The 25,591-nt window shown below is 41.1% G+C and overlaps 2 protein-coding genes across 7 annotated transcripts in view; one reads left to right on the top strand and one right to left on the bottom strand.

Moving 5' to 3' along the window:
• nptnb (neuroplastin b) overlaps positions 1-3,916 on the top strand; it is a 39,496-nt gene extending 35,580 nt beyond the window's left edge. For 2 of the 3 annotated variants that reach the window (XM_054731900.2, XM_015952863.3), the window contains 3 exons: positions 3,143-3,164; positions 3,250-3,323; positions 3,422-3,916. In XM_054731900.2, the coding sequence (XP_054587875.1) occupies positions 3,143-3,164; positions 3,250-3,310 (83 nt within the window). In that variant the 3' untranslated portion in view covers positions 3,311-3,323; positions 3,422-3,916. The remainder of the gene's footprint in view (positions 1-3,142; positions 3,165-3,249; positions 3,324-3,421) is intronic. The other variant, XM_070555186.1, reaches the window with a different exon arrangement.
• Positions 3,917-4,833: 917 nt separating this feature from the next.
• rec114 (REC114 meiotic recombination protein) lies at positions 4,834-24,431 on the bottom strand. 4 transcript variants are annotated; one of them, XM_015952861.3, is made up of 6 exons: positions 24,284-24,431; positions 16,954-17,043; positions 6,570-6,653; positions 6,209-6,412; positions 5,371-5,448; positions 4,834-5,210 (listed from the first exon to the last, which is right to left on the bottom strand). In XM_015952861.3, exons 1-6 carry the CDS (start codon positions 24,365-24,367, stop codon positions 5,046-5,048), a joined length of 705 nt encoding a protein of 234 aa, XP_015808347.1. In that variant the 5' UTR covers positions 24,368-24,431; the 3' UTR covers positions 4,834-5,045. The 4 variants fall into 4 exon arrangements, with proteins under 4 accessions (XP_015808347.1, XP_015808348.1, XP_054587876.1 ...); XM_015952862.3 differs by having other exon boundaries at positions 5,371-5,445; XM_054731901.2 differs by having other exon boundaries at positions 6,209-6,277.
• Between the last annotated feature and the right edge of the window lie 1,160 nt (positions 24,432-25,591).

The following is a 25,591-nucleotide window of genomic DNA, read 5'->3' as shown; positions in this document are numbered from 1 at the left end:
TTTGATCTCATCCAATAACAAAATATATCCCAAATTCAGTCTTGAATTTCTGAAAGGCGGGGTTTCCTTCCTCTTGCCAAGAACTGGACCACCTGCATCTGCTGTCAGATGCAATCTGGATTAAGAGGAATGAAACGGATAAGTTTGAGGGACGTTTTAAGACATTAAAACTCATAACAAGTTGATCTGCTTAATATTGGGACTGTCAAAGGATTTGTTTCTCTGCTCCTGACAGGTTTAAGAAAAAAAAAAAAAACAAGGGCATACGATCACGCCTAAGCCTTTTTGACACAGGCTGACTAGATAACAAACGTTAACCAGGCTGGCGCCGTAAGTAGTTTTGTATTCCAGTGCATTTAAGGTATGACATAACTAGCTTCACCTCTGGTGAGATGTTGGGGTCAAGCTGAAGAACGTTCGTATAATAAAAAAATCTAAACTGAAATGAATTTAAACTTCTCTTTTATTCCTTCATATGTTCTTGTTTTTACTAATATACATTATTAAAGTTCGTAAAGAATGAAAAACTGATTAAACGTAACTTTAAATGATCCCTCAAATTTAAAATCAGTTTTCGTGTTTGCTCCTTTAATTTCTCAGCAAACGTTTTAGACTCACAACAGTTATTATAAGTTTAATCAGCTCTGTGTCGCAGCCAGCTCATTATTTATTTCAGAAACACTTTTGTTGTTTCGAATCACGTCACACAGTGAGTCCATATAATTTCTTAAAAAATAAAATAAGTATTCAGTATACAAATATTAAAACAAATTATATTATTTAGTCAGTATATTTTAATCAATTATATTTAGATTTTACCAACTAAGCATAAAATAAAGCTTTGGTACGATGCTGTCCTGAGTTCAGTTTGACTCTGGTCTGGTTTCATCAAGCCGCTCACCCCACCCCCAAAAAGAAGAGATTAAGGTAGATTATAATTTCATATTTATGTACTTTGAATCAGGACTGAGGACTCCCAGCTCACAGCCGCTCTGAAATCTCTTTTTTAGCATCTCCCTGGGGTTTAGGCCCGTCTCTGTTTTAATTTCAGGTCTATTGATGGCTTAACTGCGCTGGAGCTCCTCCTCAACTCCACAGCCAACGGCCGACATTTTTATCCTGTGTTACATAACAAGCTGCTAAAATTGCAATTTTTGCTGTGTGATTATTTACTAAAAAAAACAGCAAAAAATATGTAAAAATAACATTTTCTTGTTGAAAATGAACTTATTTGAATTGAAGTTGAATAAACTACATTGTCACACAGTAAAAGTTATTTTGTCAGTGTGCTAGCACAGCCTAGCATCATGTTTGCGAGGTGTGGAAAGACCGACAGATGTTTCTAACCGCTATGATCTGCTGCATTTAAATGCCGTGGAATGCTGCTAATGCTGCTTATCCCAGACAAATAACTGCATGGACCATATCTCTCTGTGGCTTACTGAATCTGCTGAAACATCTCGCTCGTTGCTCCAAAGCTGGAGGTCTGACACTAACCAAACTATCTCCACTCAGTTTTTGTATTCATTCTATTCAAACTGCAGACAGATTTGTCACATTGTGGTTGTAAAACATAGCTATGTATATTTTAGTCAGTCACCGTCCGACTGCTTTCTGAGTCTCAAGCAGAAATATATTACTGTGATTAAAAGTGGGAGCCATCTGTTAGCCTCCTACGCATTTTCTCAACTTATAATAAACAAGCCCCATAAGACTTGGAAGACACGTACGTTTAATTTTGTTTTGCATTGCTTTTGTACCCAAAAATTTCCACTGATCTGTATTTAGTTCAATTTATGTATGAAATCCAAACTATCGGTATTATAGCATGTACACAGACGACAGACAGTACGTTACTTGCATCAAAGGTGAAGTAGGAGATGTTTTGTGGAGCATTTTCTTGAAATGCTCTCCATTTACCAGCGACTACCAATGAATGAAATGTTTTGTCAAAAGAGTAATCATTTTATTCACCTCTGAAACGACCCTGGATAAACCTCAACCAATCAATGTGAAAGTCTCGTTCTTATTGATTGGATCCTGATCCATCAACCAGACTACGAGCAGCTGAACAGAAAGTGAAGCCAAACAGAATTTTCCATTTTGTTTATCGTTTGAAAAATGCCTTTTTTACATGTTCTGTTTCTGACTGGGAAATGTTTAGGTGACAGACCTGTTGTCTGTGAACCCAGCCTGTCAGTCGGCTGGCAGAGCTATTGGTCAGTGGTTGCCTTAGAGACAACACGTGTGTGTTGAGCTGACAGAGGAGAGAGAGCGAGTGGGAAGAGGTTGGGGCGGGCGGGTTCTGGAAGTTCTGTTCATTGCTTTACCAGATATTTGGTGGCACTGAGCGGCTGTGCTGCCTCATTTTTCACCATAACATGCCACACTGACTAAGCTAGCACACGGCGATGTAGGTGAGTAAAGACTGGAATTATGGCAGAAAAGGTGCTACAAAAGGAACGGGAACAAGCATAGACCAGTTAAGCTGGCCAATATTTACCAATTTTTGGATATTGGTATCAGTCAATATACCTCCTTTTTAAAGCTGATTTAAAGTCAGGCACATCTCTGGGATGCCCAGTGCTTCTGCAGAATACATTTAAATATATATCTACATTCCTGAATAACATCTGCATAATAAATGCTCTTAAAATAATTTTCAACAGAAATTTGTTTTTATTTACCAGCTTTGAATATTTAATCATTGGTCCATTAGTTTGATTAGCTTTAGTTAGATGTCTGGGCCGTGCTCAAAATGAAGGTTTACCAGCGAGTTCAACTGAGTCTTAAAAAATTTATTCAGATTTTTGTGCAAATGTTATTAGTTGTGTTTTCTAAGAAAATAAGGTGTCTAGATAATGGCCATGAAAATAGGCACACTTCGGCTGACCATGACCCCTACATATCGGCAATAAAAAAACAATATCGGTCGACCTCTATTGAACTTTCTTATATTGTGGAGGGAGGCCTGAAGAAAGAGGGTTGGACTTTGGGATTGTGTATTCTGAAAAGGTATCTTGCTAGTCCAACAGGAAAAACATCTCCTATTGCACCTTTAATTGTGTTGAAACAAGCAACACAAATGCTTTCCTGCAACAGCTGAGCTCTTATGTATTTTTCTTTTATTTCCATGTCAAAGACGATGAACCAGTTGGCCCAACGTAAGTCAAGCACTTGTGTATTTTATAAAAACAGAATATGATCCATCACGGCTAAGTCACCATGTCATAACTTCTTCTCTTCTAGGAAGACAAATTCAACAAACAACCACAAGGACAAAAACATTCGCCAGAGGAATACAAAATAAGCAATTCACTCATGTAAGACACCGTTGTAGGGGGATCGGGGAGGGCTAAATATAGATCTCACTGTGAGGATAATCCAAAGTCACGCCTTCTCCCGATTTTTCCTTCCACAGGTGAGATGGCTAAACCGAATTTCTTTGACTACATGAAAGTATGAGGGATTGAAAGCACTCCAGGCAGTTTTGGAAAATGCATATCTTGTCTCAATCTTTGAGACAGAAACAATATCAGCATAACACTGGCAACAATAAGAACACACAGTAATGGCTGTTTTAGCATGCCTTATTCTGTCTTAGGTGGCGATGTCAGGATGATGAATAATGACTAAAACGCCACAAAGGTGTACACATTTCCAATGTGTTGTTGATGTCTCCTTTATTTATTTTCTCATGTCCTCAAATGAGGTGATCCCTTTTGTATTACATATCATGTACAATGCATGCAAGACGATTACGCAATAGGATACTCAGAATAGATATTTTCTGTTGTTATCCCTCGTGTGGCTTTTTTTGCATCGAAATTACCAGTTTTTTTAGAGTCATCACTACTATATCATTCATACATATATATATATATATATATATATATATACATTTATATATATACATATATACACACATATATATATATATGTGTGTGTATATATATATATATATATATATATATATATACACACACATATATATATATATGTGTGTATATATGTATATATATAAATGTATATATATATATATATATAAATTTATATATATATGTATATATATAAATTTATATATATATATATGTATATATATAAATCTATATATATAAATTTATATATATATATATATATATATATATATATATATATATATATATATATATATATATATATATATATATATATATATATATAGTTTTTAATATTGAGAAATTTGTACAGCATTTAATTGTCATTGAACTTTTTGATTTGTGACTAAAGACTACTTTTACCAGATCTTTTATTATGAAGCAAGGGCTTCAGGGACTGGCAGTATTTAAATTTTTAAATTTCATTTAGAGTGCTTACAGAAAATGGCTACTGTGTGTTTAAATATCTTAACAAAAGGAATATGTGTATTATTTCTATTTTCTTTCCAGAGTAACTTAGGTGTCTCGTTCATGTTGAAGTATGAGTGTTCAAATGATAGGAAATCTGTACAAACTATTTTTTTTATATCTCCCGATTTCATGATTTGATTTTTATTTTCTAACTGTATAGCATGGCTATAATCCTATGCAATATGTATTCTTAAATAGATATATGGAGGGCAGTTTGTTTTACTCAGTGAAGCTTTAACATTGTGGGATCACTTGGAAGCTGGCATAGCAAAATTCACTGCTGTAGCTGCATGACTCCTCTTTCAATACAATGTATAATGTGTGTTGCGGTGGAAATGGACCTGCGTTATGAATGGAGACAGAGGGACCAGAGTATATAGCCACGATCAAACATATGAGTGAGACCAATATTTTTTTCTGAATAAAACATTTTAAAAAACATGCATTTGGTTGCCTCCTTCTTTTATTGCATGTCTAATTAACATCCTGCTTGAGCCAAATCAAATTGTAGAAAATGCTGCAGAAAACGCAGGTAGCACAGCCAGAAAGGACTCCACCACCACCACCACCAGGCTCTGCCTACACAAACTGTACTGCAGGGAGAGAAAAAACGATGGCACTGACTTGACATTTTGCCTTCAGCTGTTAAGATTTCTTTTACTCTTCACGTATTTTCTTTAGCTCCTCCTCTACGTTCTCTACGAATGCATGGAAGCTGGGATCCAGAAGGCAAACACGCAGAAAGGGCTCCAGATCACCTTGTGCCAAAGAGCTGTGATGGTATATTTGAGGAAGAGTCACACTCGTCTCTCCTAAGAAATGCTGCAGGAAGCAGAGGGGAAGATTTCAGAAAATTCAGAAGAAAGACATTTATTTATATTCATGTTACCACCTTCTAATGCATGCAAAGGAGAGAAAATTTGTTTTTTTTTTTTTTACAGATTTACCTCATAATTAATCACTAATGAGCTCATTTTAATACCTGAGTTAGACGCTTGATGGACAAAGGTCCCTGGACAACCTCTGGCTCTGTCCCCACAGTTTGTCCCTGACAAGACTGCTGCCACAGGATGACAAACAAAAAAAAAGATTTGACAAATGCAGCATGACACCACAGCGTAGGGAGACCAATCAATGGCTTCATTACTAATTGAGTATTTTCCACTTCTCAAAGTCCCTTCATCTTCACTGTGAAGTTCTGCATCACATATGTCCCCTAAAGGTCAAATCCAGCCCCATCATGGTGCCCATGCCCTCCTCGATCCTTCACGTTTAACACGGTGAAGCCTAAAGAGTCTGATATTAAATCTAAACGATTAATGATAATAAGTTCTGTTTTTTTTTAATGAGACTTATTGTCACGAGGCAGAACTGCATAACTGACTGAAACTATCTCGTTCCTGTATTCACCTTATTAATAAAGCGCCACATTCATTTTATTGATTTGCTTTCCTGTTCTCTGCTGTGCATGGATTTATTTTGTAAGTGGAGGGGTAAATTGTATTCTACACCACATCTAGGGCTGGGATTGGCTAATATTTCATGTACACTGGGTGATATATAGCACTAGCGCTAATGTCACCTCTAAGGACAAGGCAGTGTTGTAAACAGCGCCATCTAGTGGACAAATATAGATATGTTGATGTGAGAATCCACAAAAGGGGGAATCCCTTCATTATAAAAATATTTCTAATTAATAGACAATCATTTATTTCCTGTTCCTGTCTAATGGCTACAGCAGGAGGAAACTGTTCTTAACTTTAGGATCTAGCCTAGTTTCCTTTTGACAGAAACCCGTTTTTGTGATTTTTTACACGTACCTTAGATTGTTTTTCCTGAGCTGAGGGCTCGCCAACCTGTGTTTCTGCAGCAGAGACTTCAGTAGGGGGCTGATTTGGACGTATTGAGGCAATAGAGGTGACAGGAACATACTCCATCAGTTTTTGCACGGCACTTGAACACTGATTTATGGCTTCTGCTGTGCTGCCTCCATCAAACTGCATCCTTATCATGCGGTTCTCGCCCTGCAGGAATCCACAAATCCACACTGGCTGTCTTTGTCAATCAGCTGTGCCAAAAATACAACGTCTGTGGTCTGTGTGCCTCCTTTCCTGATCTCAACTAAAAAGCTGTTCAAAAAGACCAACAGTAATAATTATAAACACAATCATTTCTGCTCACCTTCATTTTCAACTTGAACATCAGGTTGTCAGTTTTGTGTTGCACTTGAATCAAATCTGAGCCAGAGAGCAAGGAGATCGTGTCCTAAAAAAATAACAGCACATCTGAAACAACCTGAACAGCCTAACCTTGAGATTCATTCAGATCATGTGCTAAAGTCCTTCAGCAGAAAATACACTTTAAAAATTTAAGCCTAATGACATCTAAAAACCTTTAAAGGTTACCTAATCAAAGTGAAGGAAAATGTTTATTTGATGATGGGAAAGAAAATTACTACCCAAACTGGCCTGCAGGGGTCTCCGTTTACTCGGTTACAACAAAGCCTCACGGCAAGAATCTTAAAGTTGAATTTGGTTAAATGGGTTTTCAAAAGGCTTTGTGTAAAAAATGCCCTGCATATTTAAAGTATACACAACAGTTGTACATTTAGTTTATACATATATATTCTATTTTTATCTAGGTAACACTTAATAAGGGTCCCAATATTAACATTAGTGCATTATCAATCACTAATAAACTATCAAATAAATTATTAATAACTGCTTAATATTAATATTAATATTGAGTAATGCATTAATAAGCAGATATTATTCTTTTAGGTGAGAAATGTTAATATTTTATTGGGAACACTAAAATCCTTTCACAACTCTACAGAAATCATTTAAATTGGACACATATGTTAAACTTTTTCAAAGACTCCAGCCTTAAACTATCCGTATTTAAAGTTTCTGAACAGTCTAAAAACAGGTCTGTCTATAACAGAACTGTCTATAGTGAAGCAGTCTATAGCAGAGCAGTCTACAACAGAACAGTCTACAACAGAGCAGTCTATAACAGAACAGTCTATAAAGAAGCGGTCTATAACAGAGCAGTCTATAAAAGAACAGTCTAAAGTGAAGCAGTCTATAGCAGATCAGTCTATAACAGAACAGTCTATAATAAAGCAGTCTATAACAGAAGAGTCTATAATAAAGCAGTCTATAACAGAGCAGTCTATAGTGAAGCAATCTATAACAGAACAGTCTATAACAGAACAGTCTATAATAAAGCAGTCTATAACAGAAGAGTCTATAATAAAGCAGTCTATAACAGAGCAGTCTATAGTGAAGCAATCTATAACAGAACAGTCTATAACAGAACAGTCTATAATAAAGCAGTCTATAACAGAAGAGTCTATAATAAAGCAGTCTATAACAGAGCAGTCTATAGTGAAGCAATCTATAGCAGAGCAGTCTATAACAGAACAGTCTATGACAGAAAAGTCTATAGTAAAGCAGACTATAACAGAACAGTCTATAAAGAAGCAATCTACAACAGAGCAGTCTATAACAGAACAGTCTATAGTGAAGCAGTCTATAACAGAGCAGTCTATAGTGAAGCAGTCTATAACAGAGCAGTCTATAACAGAACAGTCTATAAAGAATCAGTCTATAACAGAGCAGTCTATAGTGAAGCAGTCTATAACAGAGCCGTCTATAACAGAACAGTCTATAAAGAATCAGTCTATAACAGAGCAGTCTATAGTGAAGCAGTCTATAACAGAGCCATCTATAACAGAACAGTCTATAAAGAAGTGGTCTATAACAGAACAGTCTATAGTGAAGCAATCTACAACAAAGCAGTCTATAACAGAACAGTCTATAAAGAAGCGGTCTATAACAGAGCAGTCTATAAAAGAACAGTCTAAAGTGAAGCAGTCTATAGCAGATCAGTCTATAACAGAAAAGTCTATAGTAAAGCAGACTATAACAGAACAGTCTATAGTGAAGCAATCTATAACAGAACAGTCTATAACAGAACAGTCTATAGTAAAGCAGACTATAACAGAACAGTCTATAATAAAGCAGTCTATAACAGAAGAGACTATAATAAAGCAGTCTATAACAGAGCAGTCTATAGTGAAGCAATCTATAGCAGAGCAGTCTATAACAGAACAGTCTATGACAGAAAAGTCTATAGTAAAGCAGACTATAACAGAACAGTCTATAAAGAAGCAATCTACAACAGAGCAGTCTATAACAGAACAGTCTATAGTGAAGCAGTCTATAACAGAGCAGTCTATAGTGAAGCAGTCTATAACAGAGCCGTCTATAACAGAACAGTCTATAAAGAAGCAGTCTATAACAGAACAGTCTATAGTGAAGCAGTCTATAACAGAGCAGTCTATAGTGAAGCAGTCTATAACAGAGCCATCTATAACAGAACAGTCTATAAAGAAGCAGTCTATAACAGAGCAGTCTATAGTGAAGCAGTCTATAACAGAGCCGTCTATAACAGAACAGTCTATAACAGAACAGTCTATAACAGAGCAGTCTATAATGAAGCTGTCATATCCAGTGTTAGCACACACCGATGTTCTGATTTAGTCAAGTGTATGTTTGGATCTTTGTGACACTTTGTGACACGCTTTACGGCGACCTGGAAGTTGCGGGACTGAAGCTGTAGTAGTAGCTGTGCGTGTGTTAGAGCTGTTTTTAAAAGTGAACCAAACAGTACAGCAAGTCTCTTCATTCACTTCACAGAAGCAGTCTTTCATCCTCTGTGCATTTCTTTCACAATCTGACCTGAATATGTGTGTGACTTGTCAACTTGGCACAGCAAGATAGCTGTATCTCCTGCAGGAACACTATTAATCAGAGTGACCCTCAAACACCTGTTGTCTACAGGTCACAGGAAACGTTTCTGCCTGGGTACCATAATCACCAGTATGAATCATTGTGATACAGATGTGTTAAGTGAAAACATGTCTATCCAGTAAGAGACTTTAGGCACATAGTGTCAAGTAGTTTCTATATGATGACTTTTTCAGCCATTCCCCAGAAACGGGCTCACTTGTGAAATAGGACAAATCCATGTTTTATGAGTCACAAAAACACATGTCAAATCCAAGCATGTGGGTTAGCAATGCCATAAAAATACTAAATAACTGGTTTTTGACTGAATTTGACACGTTTTCTTGAACATTTTTGAACTCAAGAATGTTTGCTGAATATTTGCCTTGACATCTCCAAAATGATGAAGCCAAATCCCCTCAGGTTTGAGCACAAATGTCAGGCTCTCCAGCAGAATATTTCATCGGCTTTCATCAAAGCCTTTGATCAGAAAAGCAGATGACTATTTATAACCAGCACCAGAGAATCTGCTGACAAAGGGCACTTTTCCAGCCTCAATTGTAAAAGTTACCTTACAATGAGATCTCTTCATCGACATCTTACATTCTCATTTAACAGCCCATCCACGCGCTAGAAAGATCCAATATAAATAAATACATATTCCACCAGGGATGTCATTTCAAACCCAATGTGTGACTGTAAGGTGATTATATGTTGCCTTTGTATGTGGAAAGGCCAGTAATGACAACTAATTCATGATGCAAATTGCCAGTGAGAATGTGGCATTCTCTATTGCAGTTTTAAAAGGGTTGACATGATGTCTCCCTACAGCCTTGATCTACTGCTTTGTGCAGCAGAAAGGGATGCTAATGTTCACAAACACCCAGGATGCTGTTTTATACACTGGAAACTGCTTCAAACTGGGCGAATGTTATGCAGAGGTAATGGGTTCTGCAAAACGTTTACAACAAATTTCCCTCCATCCCATCATTTTCTACCCCCGACTGATTCTGTTCAGGGTCTCTGCAGCACAGGTTTGCCAGTGCATCAGGCCACACTCAAACCTAAGGCCTGTGTTTTTAGAGCTATAGGGGCGAAACTCACTCATGCACATGAAAGCATTAGAACTCCATGCAAAAAGACTCAGGCCAGGTGTCAAACCCACAACTTTCCGTAGTGTTAGCTAATAACAACTTCTCCAGCTCCTACAGGGAGCCTTAAGTCTCCTCCCTCTCCAGTAGGCACCTGGGACCGTGAACAGGGCGGAAACAGCTGCTTTCTAGCCTGCTTTGACTTGACTTGACTTGTACTTTATTTCAAACTAACGTAAAAACAAACATTTTTATACAACACAACTCGACACAAAAGCAATCAAATAATAAAGTCCGAAAAGAAGTAGTTAGAAGTAAAACTTGTACATTCCTACCCCCTTCTCACTTTTCTTATTCAACTTCTCTCAAATACAAAATTTAAAAATTAAGAAACATAAAATAACAATAATACAGAGTAACAAATAGATTAAACATACTCAACAATCAATGTCTTTTATCATTCTATTTAACCCAGCTCATCAACATAATTTTGCTGTCCGAACTCTCTGTTTTTTTAAGTTTAATGCCCCTCTTAAATTGTACCCATCGTCTTTATCATTAAACATTTTCTGTATATCACATGGAAGTAATTTATTTCTTGCCTTAAACATGATTACTGCGGTTTTAAACTTCATCAGATCAATAAATGTTAACACTTGTAATTTTAAAAACAGTGTTGTTGTGTGTTCCCTATATCCCACATTATACACTATCCTTATTGCTCGTTTTTACAGTATGGATAGTGATTGTAGATTACTCAGGTATGTGTTTCCCCAAACTTCCACACAGTGATTCAAGTATGGCATCACCAGTGATGAAAACAGAATATACAATGATTCTTGATTCAGCAAATGTTTTATTTTACCCAAAACGCCAATGCTCTTTGCCAGTTTTGTTTGTATATATCTAATATGTGGTTTCCAGCTAATATTATGGTCTAGGATAACCCCCAGAAATTTTGTTTCATAAACTCTCTCTATTCTTACATTTTCTAACATCAGTTTTATCTCAAGAGTCCACTCTTCGATTTCTGAACAAGATGACTTTGGTCTTGTCCAAGTTTAATGATAATGTGTTCAAGCTGAATCCTTCTTTCAACTTACTCATTTCAGTCCTCACTTTTCCCAATAATTGCTGTATATTTTCCCCAGAACAAAGAGCATTGGTGTTGTCTGCAAACAAAACAAATTTCATTTTTTTGAAACCATAACTAAGTCATTTATATACATAACAAATAACTTAGGGCCCAGTACTGACCCTTGTGGTACACCAACAGTTATGTCGAGACAGTTGGACATGACATCTCCCATTTGAACAAACTGTTGTCTATTTCCAATTTAACTTTTTAACCAATCCAAAACCACCCCTCTAATGCCATATCTTTCCATTTTCATAAATAGTATGTCATGGTCTATAGTATCAAATGCTTTTCTGAGACCAATAAAAAAAAAACATGTTTGTTTTTATCCATGCAATTTGTGACTTCTTCTATTGATTCCATTAATGCTGCAGTGGATGATCTATTTTTCCTGAAGCCATAATGGCTCTCTGACAGAAAATTAAATTGTTCAATAAATTCTTCTAGCCTGTTATTAAATAATGTTTCGAGTATTTTAGAAAACTGGCACAATAATGATGCAGGCCTGTAGTTTGTAAAACGTTGTTTGTCTCCTGCTTTAAATAATGGTATGACTTCAGCTATTTGAATTTTTTGTGGGAATACACCAGATGAAAATGAGAGATTACAGATATGGGTCAGTGGATCTGCGACACTATTAATAACTTTCTTGACTATTAGCATATCTATTCCATTCCAATCAGTAGATGTCTTACTTTTAAACATATTTACTGTACCTATCATCTCTATTGTATTAACTGCCCTAAGGAACACTGAGTGGGAGTTCTTTACTACATTGTTTTCCATAGCTTTGCTATCTTTAGGCTGGTTCTCTTCAATTTCTTGTGCCAGCCTTTGTCCAATATTCACAAAGAACTCATTGAACCCTTCCACCACTAGACTTCTGTTGTTTGTAACTATTTCCATCAATAAAACATTCTGGATAATTATAACTAGCCTTATTTTTCTTAATGTCATTCAATAATTTCCATATGCCATACTATTGTTTTTATTTTCATTTAATAATTTTGTATAATATTTCTTCCTACATACCCTCATTACAGTAGTCAATATTTTATATTTCTTGTACCTTTGTTCTGCCTCTATCGTTCAATTTGCTATATACTGTTTATAGAGAATATTCTTTTTACAAGCATTTAACAGTCCCTTTGTGATCCATTTTTTGTTGGGTTTCATTTTTTTAGTATATTATATGTATATATTGGACAATGTTTATCATAAAGTGACTTAAATATATTTAGGAAGTATTCATATGCCCTGTCGACATTAGTTTCATTATACAGTTGTGACCAGGTTTGAGCTTGCAAATCACTGTTGAATGCTTCTATCGATTCTTCTGTTTTCAGTCTGATATATTTCCTTTGGTATGTCTTCGTTATCCTTTCACACTCACAATCATAGATTGTAAACACTGGCAAATGGTCACTGATGTCATTTATCATTAGTCCACTGATTAATGTGCTTTCCATATCGTTGGTAAATATATTGACAATTAAAGTTGAACTATAGTTATTCTACTGGGTTTTGTGATCAATGGATAAAAAGTCATACTGAGCATTGTATTTATAAATTCCTCTGTCATGTTGTGTTTGTTTAAGTTCAACAGATCTATATTAAAGTCTCCACAGAGGAACATGACCTTGATTATTTTGAGCTAATATATTTTCCATATTACTCATAAAAATGTCAATACAAGATCCTGGTGCCCTGTAGACACAGCTCACTATCACATTTATGTTTTTCCATATTTATCTCCACAGTTATACATTCCATAGTATCATCAATTGTAAATGTGATCTTTTCCACCACTCTTCAACAAAAAGTATTGTTTATGTACAGCACAACCCCTCCTCCCACCTTGTTTTTCCTGTTCATATAATTGAATATATATCCATCCCAGTGTTTCCCCTAGGAATTTTTCCAGCTGTGGCGGGGGGGGTGTCTTGGGGAGAAATTATGACACGTCTCTAAATAAAGTAAAATTTTCCAGTGCAGATAGGAGACAACCCATAGAAGCACTGATTTGATCTCATTTCAGAGAAAAATAGCACAGGTCAGATCCACCTAATGAATAAAATTACTAACAAACTCAGGAATCTTTCTTTGCTTCCCTGTTCTGGTGCTGAGAATATCACCAATGCGGATCAAAGGAGATCCACAGATGAATGCACCTCTTATTTATTATTTGGAAACTACATTTACTGCAGCTGGCAGAGGCAGAGATTTTTTCTATTGATACACGAATTTACAGAATCATTTTAAATGTTAATAGGGGAAGACTGCAGGAGGGAGCGGTAAAATACAGGGGGTCCCCAGCAAAAACAAGAAACGTTACGAGTCTGATAAAACCTGCTGGTTTTCCATCAGGCAGTCACAGGGCAGCTCCAACGACCCAGTGGCTGTGCTGGGTCAGTTATCGAGCCCAGTCCAGTACCGCCTCGGCCGTGAACGAGCCGAGGCGACGTCGTGCTCTGCTTAAGAAGAAGTGTTATTTTCCCGCTTCAGAAGAGCGTCCAACGTGTTTTTACGCTTTCTCCGAGACATGTCACGTTGCGCGCAGCGCTAACACGTTAATAGTGCAGCGTAGCCTGCTGGAGGTTTTAAGGGTTCAAATGAAAACACCCGACCTCTCACGCTGCTCACGCATCGATCTTAAGTTATCGCTGTTGCGCTCACGCCGTAATACAGTATTAGATGCGGTTAAAGTCAGACATGAAAAAATAAATAAATTTTACATGAATAAGTGATGATTAGCCTGATGGGGGAGGAGAACCTGGCCTAATAAGCACTGGAGGAAACCCTGTCTAGATCGTCAACACTCGTTTATCTTAATGCTGCTGAAACATGTAAACCAAAAAGCATTATATCCACTGCTACCTTTCTAATTTTAAACTCAGTTACTTATGCTGTAACTGCACCTTGCTCTGCCTGCTCCTTTCTTCTTGCTGCCGGCCGGCTGTGATCACAAGCGACAACATAGTAGTTCCCGCTGCTTCTTCGGGAAACAGCGCTAAATAAATAAATAAAACGTGGGATCTTGTAGGCGTGGCGGTAAGATTTCAGCCATGGCGGGCCGCCACGGCTATGCCTATGTAAGGGAAACCCTGCATCCAAATCAAAATCTATTCCTTTTTCAGGTTTCAACCAGGTTTCTGATACAGCTATGACATCAAATTATTTTTTGAACAGTTTAAAATATTCTGTAATATTTTCATGATTGGCATACAGGCTTCTACTGTTAAAATGGATAATAGATAAACCTTGCTCAAGGGTAAGTATACTGTTTAACTGATCATCCATATAATAAAAGCAGCTATTGTTTAGATGACCAAAAAGTTATTATCTGGATCAATATTTTGTTCTAGTTCATGCATATTCTTTTTTTTATTTTTGTCTTACGCCCTGAATCACACACATGCTGTACAATTTAAATGAAAAGTAATGATGTGTGTTTGGACCACGCTTGTTACGTACTTTGAGATACCAGTGAAGGCTCATCTATAGGGGGCTCTAGTGCACCAACCCTACAGTGCCACAGAAACAAAAAGATGACAGGAATCACAAAATATTTAAAAAAATTAAAATTACTCATTTTTAGGTCACTGTTCCTTGTTTGTTGTAGAGTAGCTGAGTACATATAACGAATGGATGTTTTTTACTCTAACACGGATTATTATGACCATAAACTAGCAAAGGTAAGACTGCATTTACACTTCTGACTTTCTGAAATTATCTTAGTTTTGCTTTTTATTCATGTCGACGAATATTAAGCGTGTTTTTGGAACAACTTTGTTGCTGGAAGTGCTCATGAACCCGGTACCGGGTCCATCGGGTTCAATTTGTGTGACACATAAGAATGGTAATTTGGCATCCCCTAGTGGTGATATTTGGTTAGCACATCTGAAAAACTGACTTGCAAAAATAAGGCTCACCCAAAAAAATTTCACCAGCCACCACTGGTAATTACTATGACTACAAATCAGATGTCGGTATGTCACATGTATGACATCACCACATAAGCTCCTCCCCCCTAGCGTAGCTGCTACTTACCACATGACTAGATTTATGGTGGTTCTTTCCTCCTGAAGGAAGGATTTGAATTTCACTAAACTTACAGCCATTTTTCCTCTGCTCTTCTCCGTGTCTGGTTCAATGACGTAATTTTGGTGATGCGCATTAATAGTCCTGGACGTATTTTCACACAAAACCTAACACAACTTTTGTCTTTATATCAGTGTTTAAAGTTCACGGACATCATATGTGAAATCCACAGCACATAACAAACGGGATTAGAAAATAGCTTTTACAGCCCCACTGACTAGCATTCAATTTTATTTACTGCTGGGAACCCATGGTCTGGAAGTAGATGGGCATGTCTTAGGCTCCGCATTCACATTTAAAGGTACATTATGTAAGAATGACATCCTGTGGTCAAATCTGTGTACTGCAGCCCTTTCTTTAAAACAAACAAGTGACTTTCTCACTATTGCTCTAAGTTTCATGGCAGTTGCCAGCTACTGCTACAGCTAAGTTAGCACCAGAAGATTCTAGAAGACATGTCATACACTGTGTTGATAAGTAGATAAATACATTTCACTGTAGTATTGAGGTTTTGCTCATACAAAAAGTAGCTTGAGATGTTTTTAAAGACAACTATTTGTTTCTTAATCACCACTAGCATTGTTAGCTCAGCGTTAGCCTCTTGCTAAGTCTGTTTTGACTGCTTGTACATATTGTATATGAGAACAGTCCTTTGCCTTTATGTCTAACTGTTTTATCTTATTTTTATCTAGTGTTTTCATCTTATCTGTTTTTCTTTGGTGTAAAGCTAACTACGTTTCTGTTGCTGCTGCCTCTTGGCCAGACCGTCGTTGTAAATGAGAATGAGTTCTCATTCGTCTTATCTGGTTAAATAATGGTTAAATAGCCGTATTCACCCAATATTAAGAGTAAAACAAAAGGTTGCCATGGCTTCTTAGGGGTATAAGAAATAACTTCTGGGTCACTTCTGGGCCTTCTTACTGGCTTAGGATCGGGTTCACAGAGTGTAAAGTTTAAGTCTCTCTTTAGCTTTCTGAAAGGAGAAAAACTGACAAACCCCAGAAAAAGATCTGTTTCAATGTAACCTTCCTTCCAACATGAGACATTGACCTTTTAGTGATTATTTCACTGTAGATCTATTACATGGTTTACCTTTAAATCTGTGATTTTGTGTATTTATGCAACTAAAATGCAACATTATGTGCCATAGGTATTGCTTTGTAAACTGCCATTTCACAAGAAAAGAAAACTCTTTTGGTCACAATTAAAATCAATAAAGTATATATGGAAAATGTTTTTGATTTTAGAAATGAATTTCATTTTTAAAGAAATTAAAGACAGAAAGTTTATAGTATGTAACAGAAACAGCTCTAAAAGGGAAGTCTCAGGCAGAGTAGCATCATCTAGATGTTACCTGTTAATCTTCTGTTGTGTGCATCAGTTCAACCTTTAGAAATATAAATATTAAAACAACAAACATACCAGCAAAACCATTGTCTTACCAAGCTCTTTTGTCCTTGTGATATCAGTAAATATCCGGATTCCAACATAGTGAGGACAATGTCGGGTTTGTTGTTGTTCGACTCAAACATCTGGTCATAGAAAAAGTAAGAAAAATAAAATCAATCATTCAGAAAACATGTTATTAAAAAGATAGCAAACATGATTCTCAGAACAGTTACAAAGATACAAAAATCTCTGCATAAATGCTGGTGCTATTTTGAACTTTTTATAAGTACTGGGCTCATCCGACCAGTTTAATAAAACGTTGGACAGTTCTGAACCCAGTTTTAGTCGTTTCTGCATCTCCTTCGATGTTTTCTCTGCTTGATGCCAATGATCTGACCCCTCTCCACCAACAGATGTGACTTTCCACCTGGTTGTTTAAGAAATGATTGGTAGCCTGGCCTGCCAGACTCGTCATCTGTTTGATTCTTCACAGAGAAAGAGCCTGGTAACTCACAGGCAGAAAGGCATGAGGGGCGGGACTAGGCAGCTCACAAATATCCGATCAGAAAAAAGACGGAAATTCTGCTTGTACCGCGCGACGCTGTACTTTTTTAGCTGTAGTATAAAAAAAAAGGCGTCTAGCAACGGTGCAAGCATCTTCTAGTTTTTTAGAAGAAAGGCTTTTAGTGCTTCTACTTGTTGTGGTTTTAAAGACATCTGAGTCATTTAGAACAGAGGAAAGAGCTGCAGCGAACTCCGCCGCTGTCATCGTTGTTTATGAGAAACTGAGTGTCGCTGTGTGTGACGTCCGCAACGCTGTCGCTTTTTAGCTGTAGTCAAATATGGAGTCTGGCAGGCCAGGCTAACTTATTGGACCAGTTGGGTTTAATAACTTGTTACAGCTGAAAGATAATCACCCGTTCAGTTATTATCCAATAGGACTGTAATTATATATATATATCAGAGTCGTCCAGTCGCTCGAAGACGACTGCGAAAGCCTGGAGGTTGGACAAAAGCCGGTTACTGCTACTGTGGCCCCGTCACCTGAGGCCATGCTTGCTATGGAGGCATTGGAACAACGCAGCGGGGAACACCTCAGCTCGGAGCAACGAGAGCAGTTGGGCCAATTACTGTGAGAGTTTGGGGACATCTTTGCTGCTCGAGAAGAGGATTGCACCCAGACTAGCTTGGTCCAACACTGCATCGACACAGGAGACGCTGCTCCTGTACGGCTCCGCCCTCATCGCCTGCCATTAGCCAAACGCCAAGCAGCAGAAGAATTAATCAGAGACATGGCAGCTAATGGGGTCATTGAGCCATCAGAGAGCCCCTGGGCTGCGCCCGTTGTCATGGTGAAGAAGAAGGGGGTGGATGGCGACCCTGTGTGGATTACCGGAGGCTTAATACTTTGACGCGCAAAGACTCATACCCCCTGCCCCACATTGACGACGCATTAGATCATGTAGCTGGATCGTGCTGGTTCAGCTCCTTGGATCTACGCAGTGGATATTGGCAGGTGGAGCTGGCGCCGGATAGGGCTGTCGCGGTTGAGGAATTCCCCCTGCGGTGATTCAGGGTGGCTTAATATTGCGGTATGCGATATTATTGCAGTCCTTTTTTTATTGCAGTACTATCTAAACATAATGTTTACACATTTAAAAAAGGTTAAAAATTGCCGTGCCTTCTTTTATAACGCTTTACTGAATGCAGATCAAAGGGCAGTAACAACACAGATCGCAGTAACGTTTGTTTGTCAGACAGTTGGAGTCCGTCTTCGTCTTCGTCTTCGTCTTCCTCCGCTTATCCGGGTCCGGGTCGCGGGGGCAGCATCCCAATTAGGGAGCTCCAGGCCGTCCTCTCCCCGGCCTTGTCCACCAGCTCCTCCGGCAGGACCCCAAGGCGTTCCCAGACCAGATTGGAGATGTAACCTCTCCAACGTGTCCTGGGTCGACCCGGGGGCCTTCTGCCGGCAGGACATGCCCGAAACACCTCCCCGGGGAGGCGTCCAGGAGGCATCCTGACCAGATGCCCAAACCACCTCAACTGGCTCCTTTCGATCCGGAGGAGCAGCGGTTCTACTCCGAGTCCCTCCCGAATGTCCGAGCTCCTCACCCTATCTCTAAGGCTGAGCCCGGCCACCCTACGGAGGAAACTCATTTCGGCCGCTTGTATCCGCGATCTCGTTCTTTCGGTCATTAACCAAAGCTCATGACCATAGGTGAGGATTGGGACGTAGATCGACCGGTAAATCGAGAGCCTGGCTTTCTGGCTCAGCTCCCTCTTCCCCACGACAGATCGGCTCAGCGTCCGCATCACTGCAGACGCCGAACCAATCCGCCTGTCGATCTCCCGATCCCTCCTACCCTCACTCGTGAACAAGACCCCGAGATACTTAAACTCCTCCACTTGAGGTAGGACCTCTACCCCGACCCGGAGGTGGCAAGCCACCCTTTTCCGGTCGAGAACCATGGTCTCAGATTTGGAGGTGCTGATCCTCATCCCAGCCGCTTCACATTCGGCCGCGAACCTACCCAGCAAGAGCTGAAGGTCAGAGCTGGATGAAGCTAGGAGGACCACATCATCCGCAAAAAGCAGAGACAAGATTCTCCTGCCACCAAACTCGACACACTCCACACCACGGCTGCGTCTAGAAATTCTGTCCATAAAAGTGATGAACAGAACCGGTGACAAAGGGCAGCCCTGGCGGAGTCCAACCCTCACTGGGAACAGGTCCGACTTACTACCGGCTATGCGGACCAAACTCACGCTCCTCTGGTAAAGGGACTGAATGGCCCTTAACAGAAAGCCACCCACCCCATACTCCTGGAGCGTCCCCCACAGGGTGCCCCTGGGGACACGGTCATAAGCCTTCTCCAAATCCACAAAGCACATGTGGATTGGTTGGGCAAACTCCCATGCCCCCTCCATCACCCTTGCAAGGGTATAGAGCTGGTCCACAGTTCCACGGCCAGGACGAAAACCACATTGCTCCTCCTCTATCTGAGATTCAACTATCGATCGGACCCTCCTCTCCAGTACCTTGGCGTAGACCTTTCCAGGGAGGCTGAGGAGTGTGATACCCCTATAGTTGGAACACACCCTCAGGTCACCCTTCTTAAAGATGGGGACCACCACCCCGGTCTGCCACTCCCTAGGAACTGCCCCCGATGACCACGCAATGTTGTAGAGACGTGTCAACCATGACAGCCCTACAACATCCATAGCCTTGAGATACCCAGGACGAACCTCATCCGCCCCCGGGGCTCCGCCGCTGTGTAGTTGTTTGACTACCTCAGCAACTTCTGCCCCCGAGATCGGACAGTCCATCCCCAGGCCTCCCAGCTCTGGTTCCTCCTCGGAATGCGCATTGGTGGGATTGAGGAGCTCCTCAAAGTATTCCTTCCACCGTCCGACTATAGCCTCAGTTGACGTCAGCAGCTCCCCATCCCCACTGTAAACAGTGTGAGCGAGTTGCTGCCTTCCTCTCCTGAGGCGCCGGACAGTTTGCCAGAACCTCTTTGGAGCCGATCGATAGTTGGAGTCCGACTGAACTTAAAAACAACAAAATTCAGGAGAAGGTTAAACTTTTAAATGCAAATTTGGCTGCAGCATCTAACAAATAAGAAACAAGTCCCCATTTTGTTTAGTTGTTTAAAATCAAGCATAAAAAATTGCATGTACCGGGCGCGGGGCACTATCATTTCACTTTCACACACACGAATGACGGTGATTTATAGCTCGGTCACGTCCTTGTTACCCACAAGGAAAACCAGCATGTTAACCATATACGGTTTGAGAGAGGATCTGAGAGGGGTGGCAACATTTCCAGCAACACTGAAAACCCTCTCGGATGGTGCTTTCGTTGCACTTACCCCAAATTCCACTACCTCCGCTCCCCTCCGCTCCTCCGCTCCGGTCCGGCCCCGCTCGCTTCCGAACTCAACTTGCGTGCGACTCTGGCGAGCAAAGGGAATCTCTCCCGGTTGTTGCTCCACCATGTCAGGGGGGTGTATTTAGGGTCGATGCATTCCTCCTGCAGGTAGCGAGTGAGCTCCAGCTCGGCTCAAACTCTCTTCGGGACGGTTGCAGAAGCAGTGCTTGTCCGGGACTTCAGGAGGTCTCCGAGAGTTTATTATTTATTTATTTTTTGCCGCTGGTGGCAGCTCCGTCTCGGCCAAGGACTCTGGCTGCGCAGCAGCTGACGTACTGAAAACCAAAGTGCTCCCAAAAGAGCGAAGTAACGTTTCGTTTTGATACCAGTGCAGCCATCCTTCTCAACATGCATCATTGAGTTGATCCAAGTTCAGTAATCGCGGTGGCCCATGATGCAGCGCGGTGGGCTTCTTCATATCGCGATATTTCATTTTTGCGGTTACCGCGACAGCCCTAGCGCCGGTGGCTAAACCCAAAATGGCGTTCACGATTGGACAGGGACTGTGGCAGTTTCGAGTGATGCCGTTTGGGTTAGGCTACGTTCCGGCTACTTATGAAAGACAGATGGAACGAGTTCTGCAGAAGATTCCTCACAACTGCTGTGTGGTTTATCTGGATGACTCGCTCGTGCATGCTAAAGACTTTGAGCACGCTGTTCGCAACCTGAGGGAGGTTTTTGTCGCCATTCGCCAGGCTGGGCTGCGATTAAATCCTGCTAAGTGCACGCTGCTCACTCGCCAGACCCATTTCCTCTGCTATGTCGTCAGCGAGCAGGGAGTAACAACAGACCCTGCTAAGGTTGTTGCTGTGAAGGAATGGCCTGTGCCAAGAAGCGTCTCGGAGCTGCGGAGCTTCCTGGGTTTGGCCTCCTACTACCGCCGCTCTGTGAAAGGATTTGTTACTGTGGCTAGCCCTCTGCATCGGTTAGACGAGAAGGGCTGGCAGTTCAAATGGAGTGAGGAGTGCACTGCAGCTGTCCACCAGCTCCAGATGGCGTTGGTTGACGCGCCGGTTCTGGCATATCCGGACCCCGCCCAACCGTTTGTTGTGGATGCAGATGCTAGCAACGTGGGAGTGGGAGCCATGCTCTACCTAACAGGTGAAGATGGAGAAAGAATTGTGTCTTATTACAGCCGCAGTCTCAGTCGGAGCGAGAGGAACTACGGCGTCACCAGGCGGGTGTTGCTAGTGTTGGTTTTGGCTGTGAGACACTTCTGGCCATACCTGCTGGGAACCAAGTTCAAGCTTCGGACTGATCATGCTAGCCTCACCTGGCTATTGAACTTTAAACAGCCGGAGGGACAGGTGGCTGGAGATTCTGCAGGAGTATGACGTTGAGATCCAGCACCGCCCCGGTCGCTAGCATGCTAATGCTGACGCGCTGTCCCGGCACCCATGTTTAGTGACTGAGTGTCATTACTGTCTCCGACAGGAAGAGCGAGAACCAGAACCTGTTCCAGCAGCAGCGAGGGAGCAGCACCAAGAACCGTCGGCTGCAGTGGTGGAAGCTACCGAGGAACAGGAAAGGAAGTTGTTCTCCATGGAGGAACTAAAAGATCAGCAGGAGGCTGATCCAACTCTGGCGGAGGTGAGGACCTGGGTTCGGGATGCCCGGTGACCAGAGTGGCCCGCCGTATCCTCGAGTGGGGCTGAATTAAAGAACCTGCACTCACAGTTGGGCAGCTTGGAGCTGCATGGAGATGTGCTATATCGGCGCTGGCAGGCACCGGGAGGAGGGATGTACCGCTTGCAGCTGCTGGTGCCACGAAACCTTCGAGCAAAAGTCCTCTACTGGGTTCATGGGGCAGCGGGGATGGGACACTTTGGCAACAGCAAAACGGTGCGACGGCTCTGGCGGAGGTTCTGCTGGCCGGGCTGCCGTCAGGACGCGGAACACCACGTTCACTGCTGCGACGTCTGCACCAGCCACAAAGGGCCTACTCAGCGCTCCAGGGGGCCACTACGACAGTAACTGGTTGGAGCACCAATGGAGCGTGTCGGGGTGGACATCCTCGGGCCCTTTCCCACTACAGAGGCTGGGAATCGCTACGTTCTGTAGCCATAGACTACTTCACCAAGTGGCCACAAGATGCCGCGATGCTGGATCAAAGCACTGCATCTACAGCTCAGCGGTTGGTGGATGAGATGTTCTCTCCTTTTGGAGTACCTGAGGAGCTGCACAGCGATCAGGGGAGACACTTTGAGAGCCAGCTGTTCGGTGAGGTGTGCCGGCGGTTGGGGGTGACAAAGACTAGAACCACTCCGTTGCATCCCCAGAGTGACGGGCTGGTGAAACGGTTTAACCGCACTCTGGCGACTCAGCTGGCGATCCTCACCAGCAAACATCAGAGAGACTGGGATTTACATTTGCCTATGGTGTTGTGGGCGTACCGCACTGCGGTGCAAGAGTCCAGCCAGAGCATTCCTGCGGCTCTGAAGTTCGGGAGGGAGCTCCGGACGCCGGTGGATCTGGAGTTTGGGCCGGCTCCAGAACCAGAGATTGTGGGGGGGCCCGAACTGGATTATGTGTGACGCCTAAAGGAGCGGATGGAAGAAGTCCACCAGCTGGCCCGGACCACCCTGCTAGTGATTGGAGCTCGCCAGAAGAGGGCGTACGACTCCAGAGCTCATGGACCCTCATTGGCTTTGGGGGCAAGGTAAATTTGGGTTGTTTATTCAGTTTGTGGTGTTCTGAGGGTTATATTATTCGGGGTTATGTTAGTCTTGTTTGTTTCAGTTCAGAGTTCATGCTGTGTTGTTCTTATCCGGTGCCTGTTGGCACCATGAGTTAAATGTACGTGTGGGGGGATGAAAAGGGGAGCCATCAGGCTACTAAAAGTGTTCTATGTCTGCTACCTGTCACTCTTCTTTGCTGCTTCACACAAACCCTGCTAGAGGGCGGCGCAGACCGCCACAATATATTATATACACGCTGTTTACAAAACAAACTTGATGTAATTTTCTGTGAAGATGCTGAATAAACCCTGAATCACTATTAATAATATACATATAAGAGTACAACAACGTAGTTTTCCTTGACAAAAGCGTGGGTTGTTTGTGTGTGTGTGTGTGTGTGTGTGTGTGTGTGTGTGTGTGTGTGTGTGTGTGTGTGTGTGTGTGTGTGTGTGTGTGTGTGTGTGCGTGTGTGTGCGTGTGTGTGCGTGCGCTGCACGAGCGGGTCATTAATCATTTATGAACTGAATTCAAAAACACATTTAATTGTGAGGCTAGCAGGCGAATCCTTAAAAATACCAAAGTGAACAACCGACCGGATGAACACAAAAATGACGTGATTTAATTCATCTTAATGTCTGAACAAACGAGTTAGTGGCTAGTTAGCTCATGTTTAGCTGCTAGCTAACAAATCACAAGCTAACTAACGTTACGTTAGCTTAAATGACGTTTTTCAGGCTTATAAACTCAATTAAAAGGTAAATAAATCGAATTTACCTTGAAAGACTTTCCTCCCACTTGTTTAATCTGTGGGACGAGCCGTCCATATCGTTTTAATTTCCAAGTCTGAGTAGTTTCCATCTCTGTTGGTGGCTAGCTGTGCTGCTACCTGTTCACACTGACATTATGTGGCTTGAAGGTTTTCAGGTTACTTTCTATTTGGGGGTTAACTTTATTTAATTAAAATGTCTTTTCTATTTAACATTTCACTGTAATTCTAGTGTATGTGAGACTATGTTGTAATTATTGTGCTTTGGGTTGATCTTTTTTTATTTATAAAACTGGATCTTTTTTTACTCCAGTTATTTTATATGCTAGTTTTTACGTATTATCTGTTTAGTAATATTTTCTACATGTGCACGTTTGGAAAAGTTGGCAGGTCTGACAGCTGTGGCACATTAATCAGATGGCTTGAGGCTTCTTGTAAAAAAAAAAAAAAGGTGATTTTTAATTTTCTGTTCTTTTTGTAATAATTTCATGAAATATTTCCCATGCAAATGAAAAACTTAGCTGGGTGGGGAAACTAGATTTTCTAATTAAAAATAATTAAATCAGTTAAAATGAATAAACTGCAACATCCCATCATATCAGTGACAAAATGTGCTCAGAATAACGTCATTCATACTCTACATACTGTGGAGGCTCTGAATTGTTCTGGACAAGAAAGTGTTTTTGTATAATGAAAAAGTTTGTACTTCTCTATGTGCCTGTCATCTAAAAATAACTTGTTACACTGCAGCATAAACTAACATTTATGCACGTGTGGCAAGGTGGAGAAACGAGGGCCCAGGTGGGATTTGATCCCCAGACTCCCAGATGAGAGTCACGCGCACTTACCAAGTCAGCCAAAGCGACATCCCCTTGTTCAAGTAGCCAGGGCGCATCATCAATTGGGACTCTGTGACAGGATGCTCACATTGCTACATCTTCCCCCGTCTTTCCAGGTGGAGTGTACAGTCGGTAAAGACGGCTCTCCCTTGTCCTGCCTCCAACATGCCTCCATCTAAAAGGCTAGGTTATCCAGAGTTATCTCTGTAGTTATGCTGCTATAGGCTTAGACTGCTGGAGGACACACTGACCACTTTCCACACTCTACTGCTTTCTTCTACAATCTGCTCTTTAACTGTATTATTTCCTGCTATTTCAGCTGTTAACTTTATTTTTTCTCTTAAGTGTTTTTCTCCCCAGAAGAAGCTACAACGATGTTCTGCTGAGCTGTGGTGGCCTCATGGAGGGGGCCATCGGCTAGCACACTGCTGCTAACCACTTAAACATTCTCTCTCTCCTGATAATAACTTTTTGCTT

Source organism: Nothobranchius furzeri, chromosome 9, assembly GCF_043380555.1.
Source record: "Nothobranchius furzeri strain GRZ-AD chromosome 9, NfurGRZ-RIMD1, whole genome shotgun sequence".
Classification (NCBI taxonomy): domain Eukaryota; kingdom Metazoa; phylum Chordata; class Actinopteri; order Cyprinodontiformes; family Nothobranchiidae; genus Nothobranchius; species Nothobranchius furzeri.
The sequence above is the reverse complement of the archived record's forward strand: the minus strand, read 5'-3'. Positions and strand labels throughout refer to the sequence as shown.

What these genes read in the sequence shown, in the direction of transcription:
- rec114 (XM_015952861.3), bottom strand. Translation starts at nt 24,367, where the DNA reads ATGGAAACTACTCAGACTTGGAAATTAAAACGATATGGACGGCTCGTC. An exon ending in TGTTCAAGTTGAAAATGAAG is followed by an intron (nt 6,413 to 6,569) that starts GTGAGCAGAAAT and finishes GGATTCCTGCAG; the next exon opens with GGCGAGAACCGCATGATAAG. An exon ending in CCATCAAGCGTCTAACTCAG is followed by an intron (nt 5,211 to 5,370) that starts GTATTAAAATGA and finishes TGCTTCCTGCAG; the next exon opens with CATTTCTTAGGAGAGACGAG.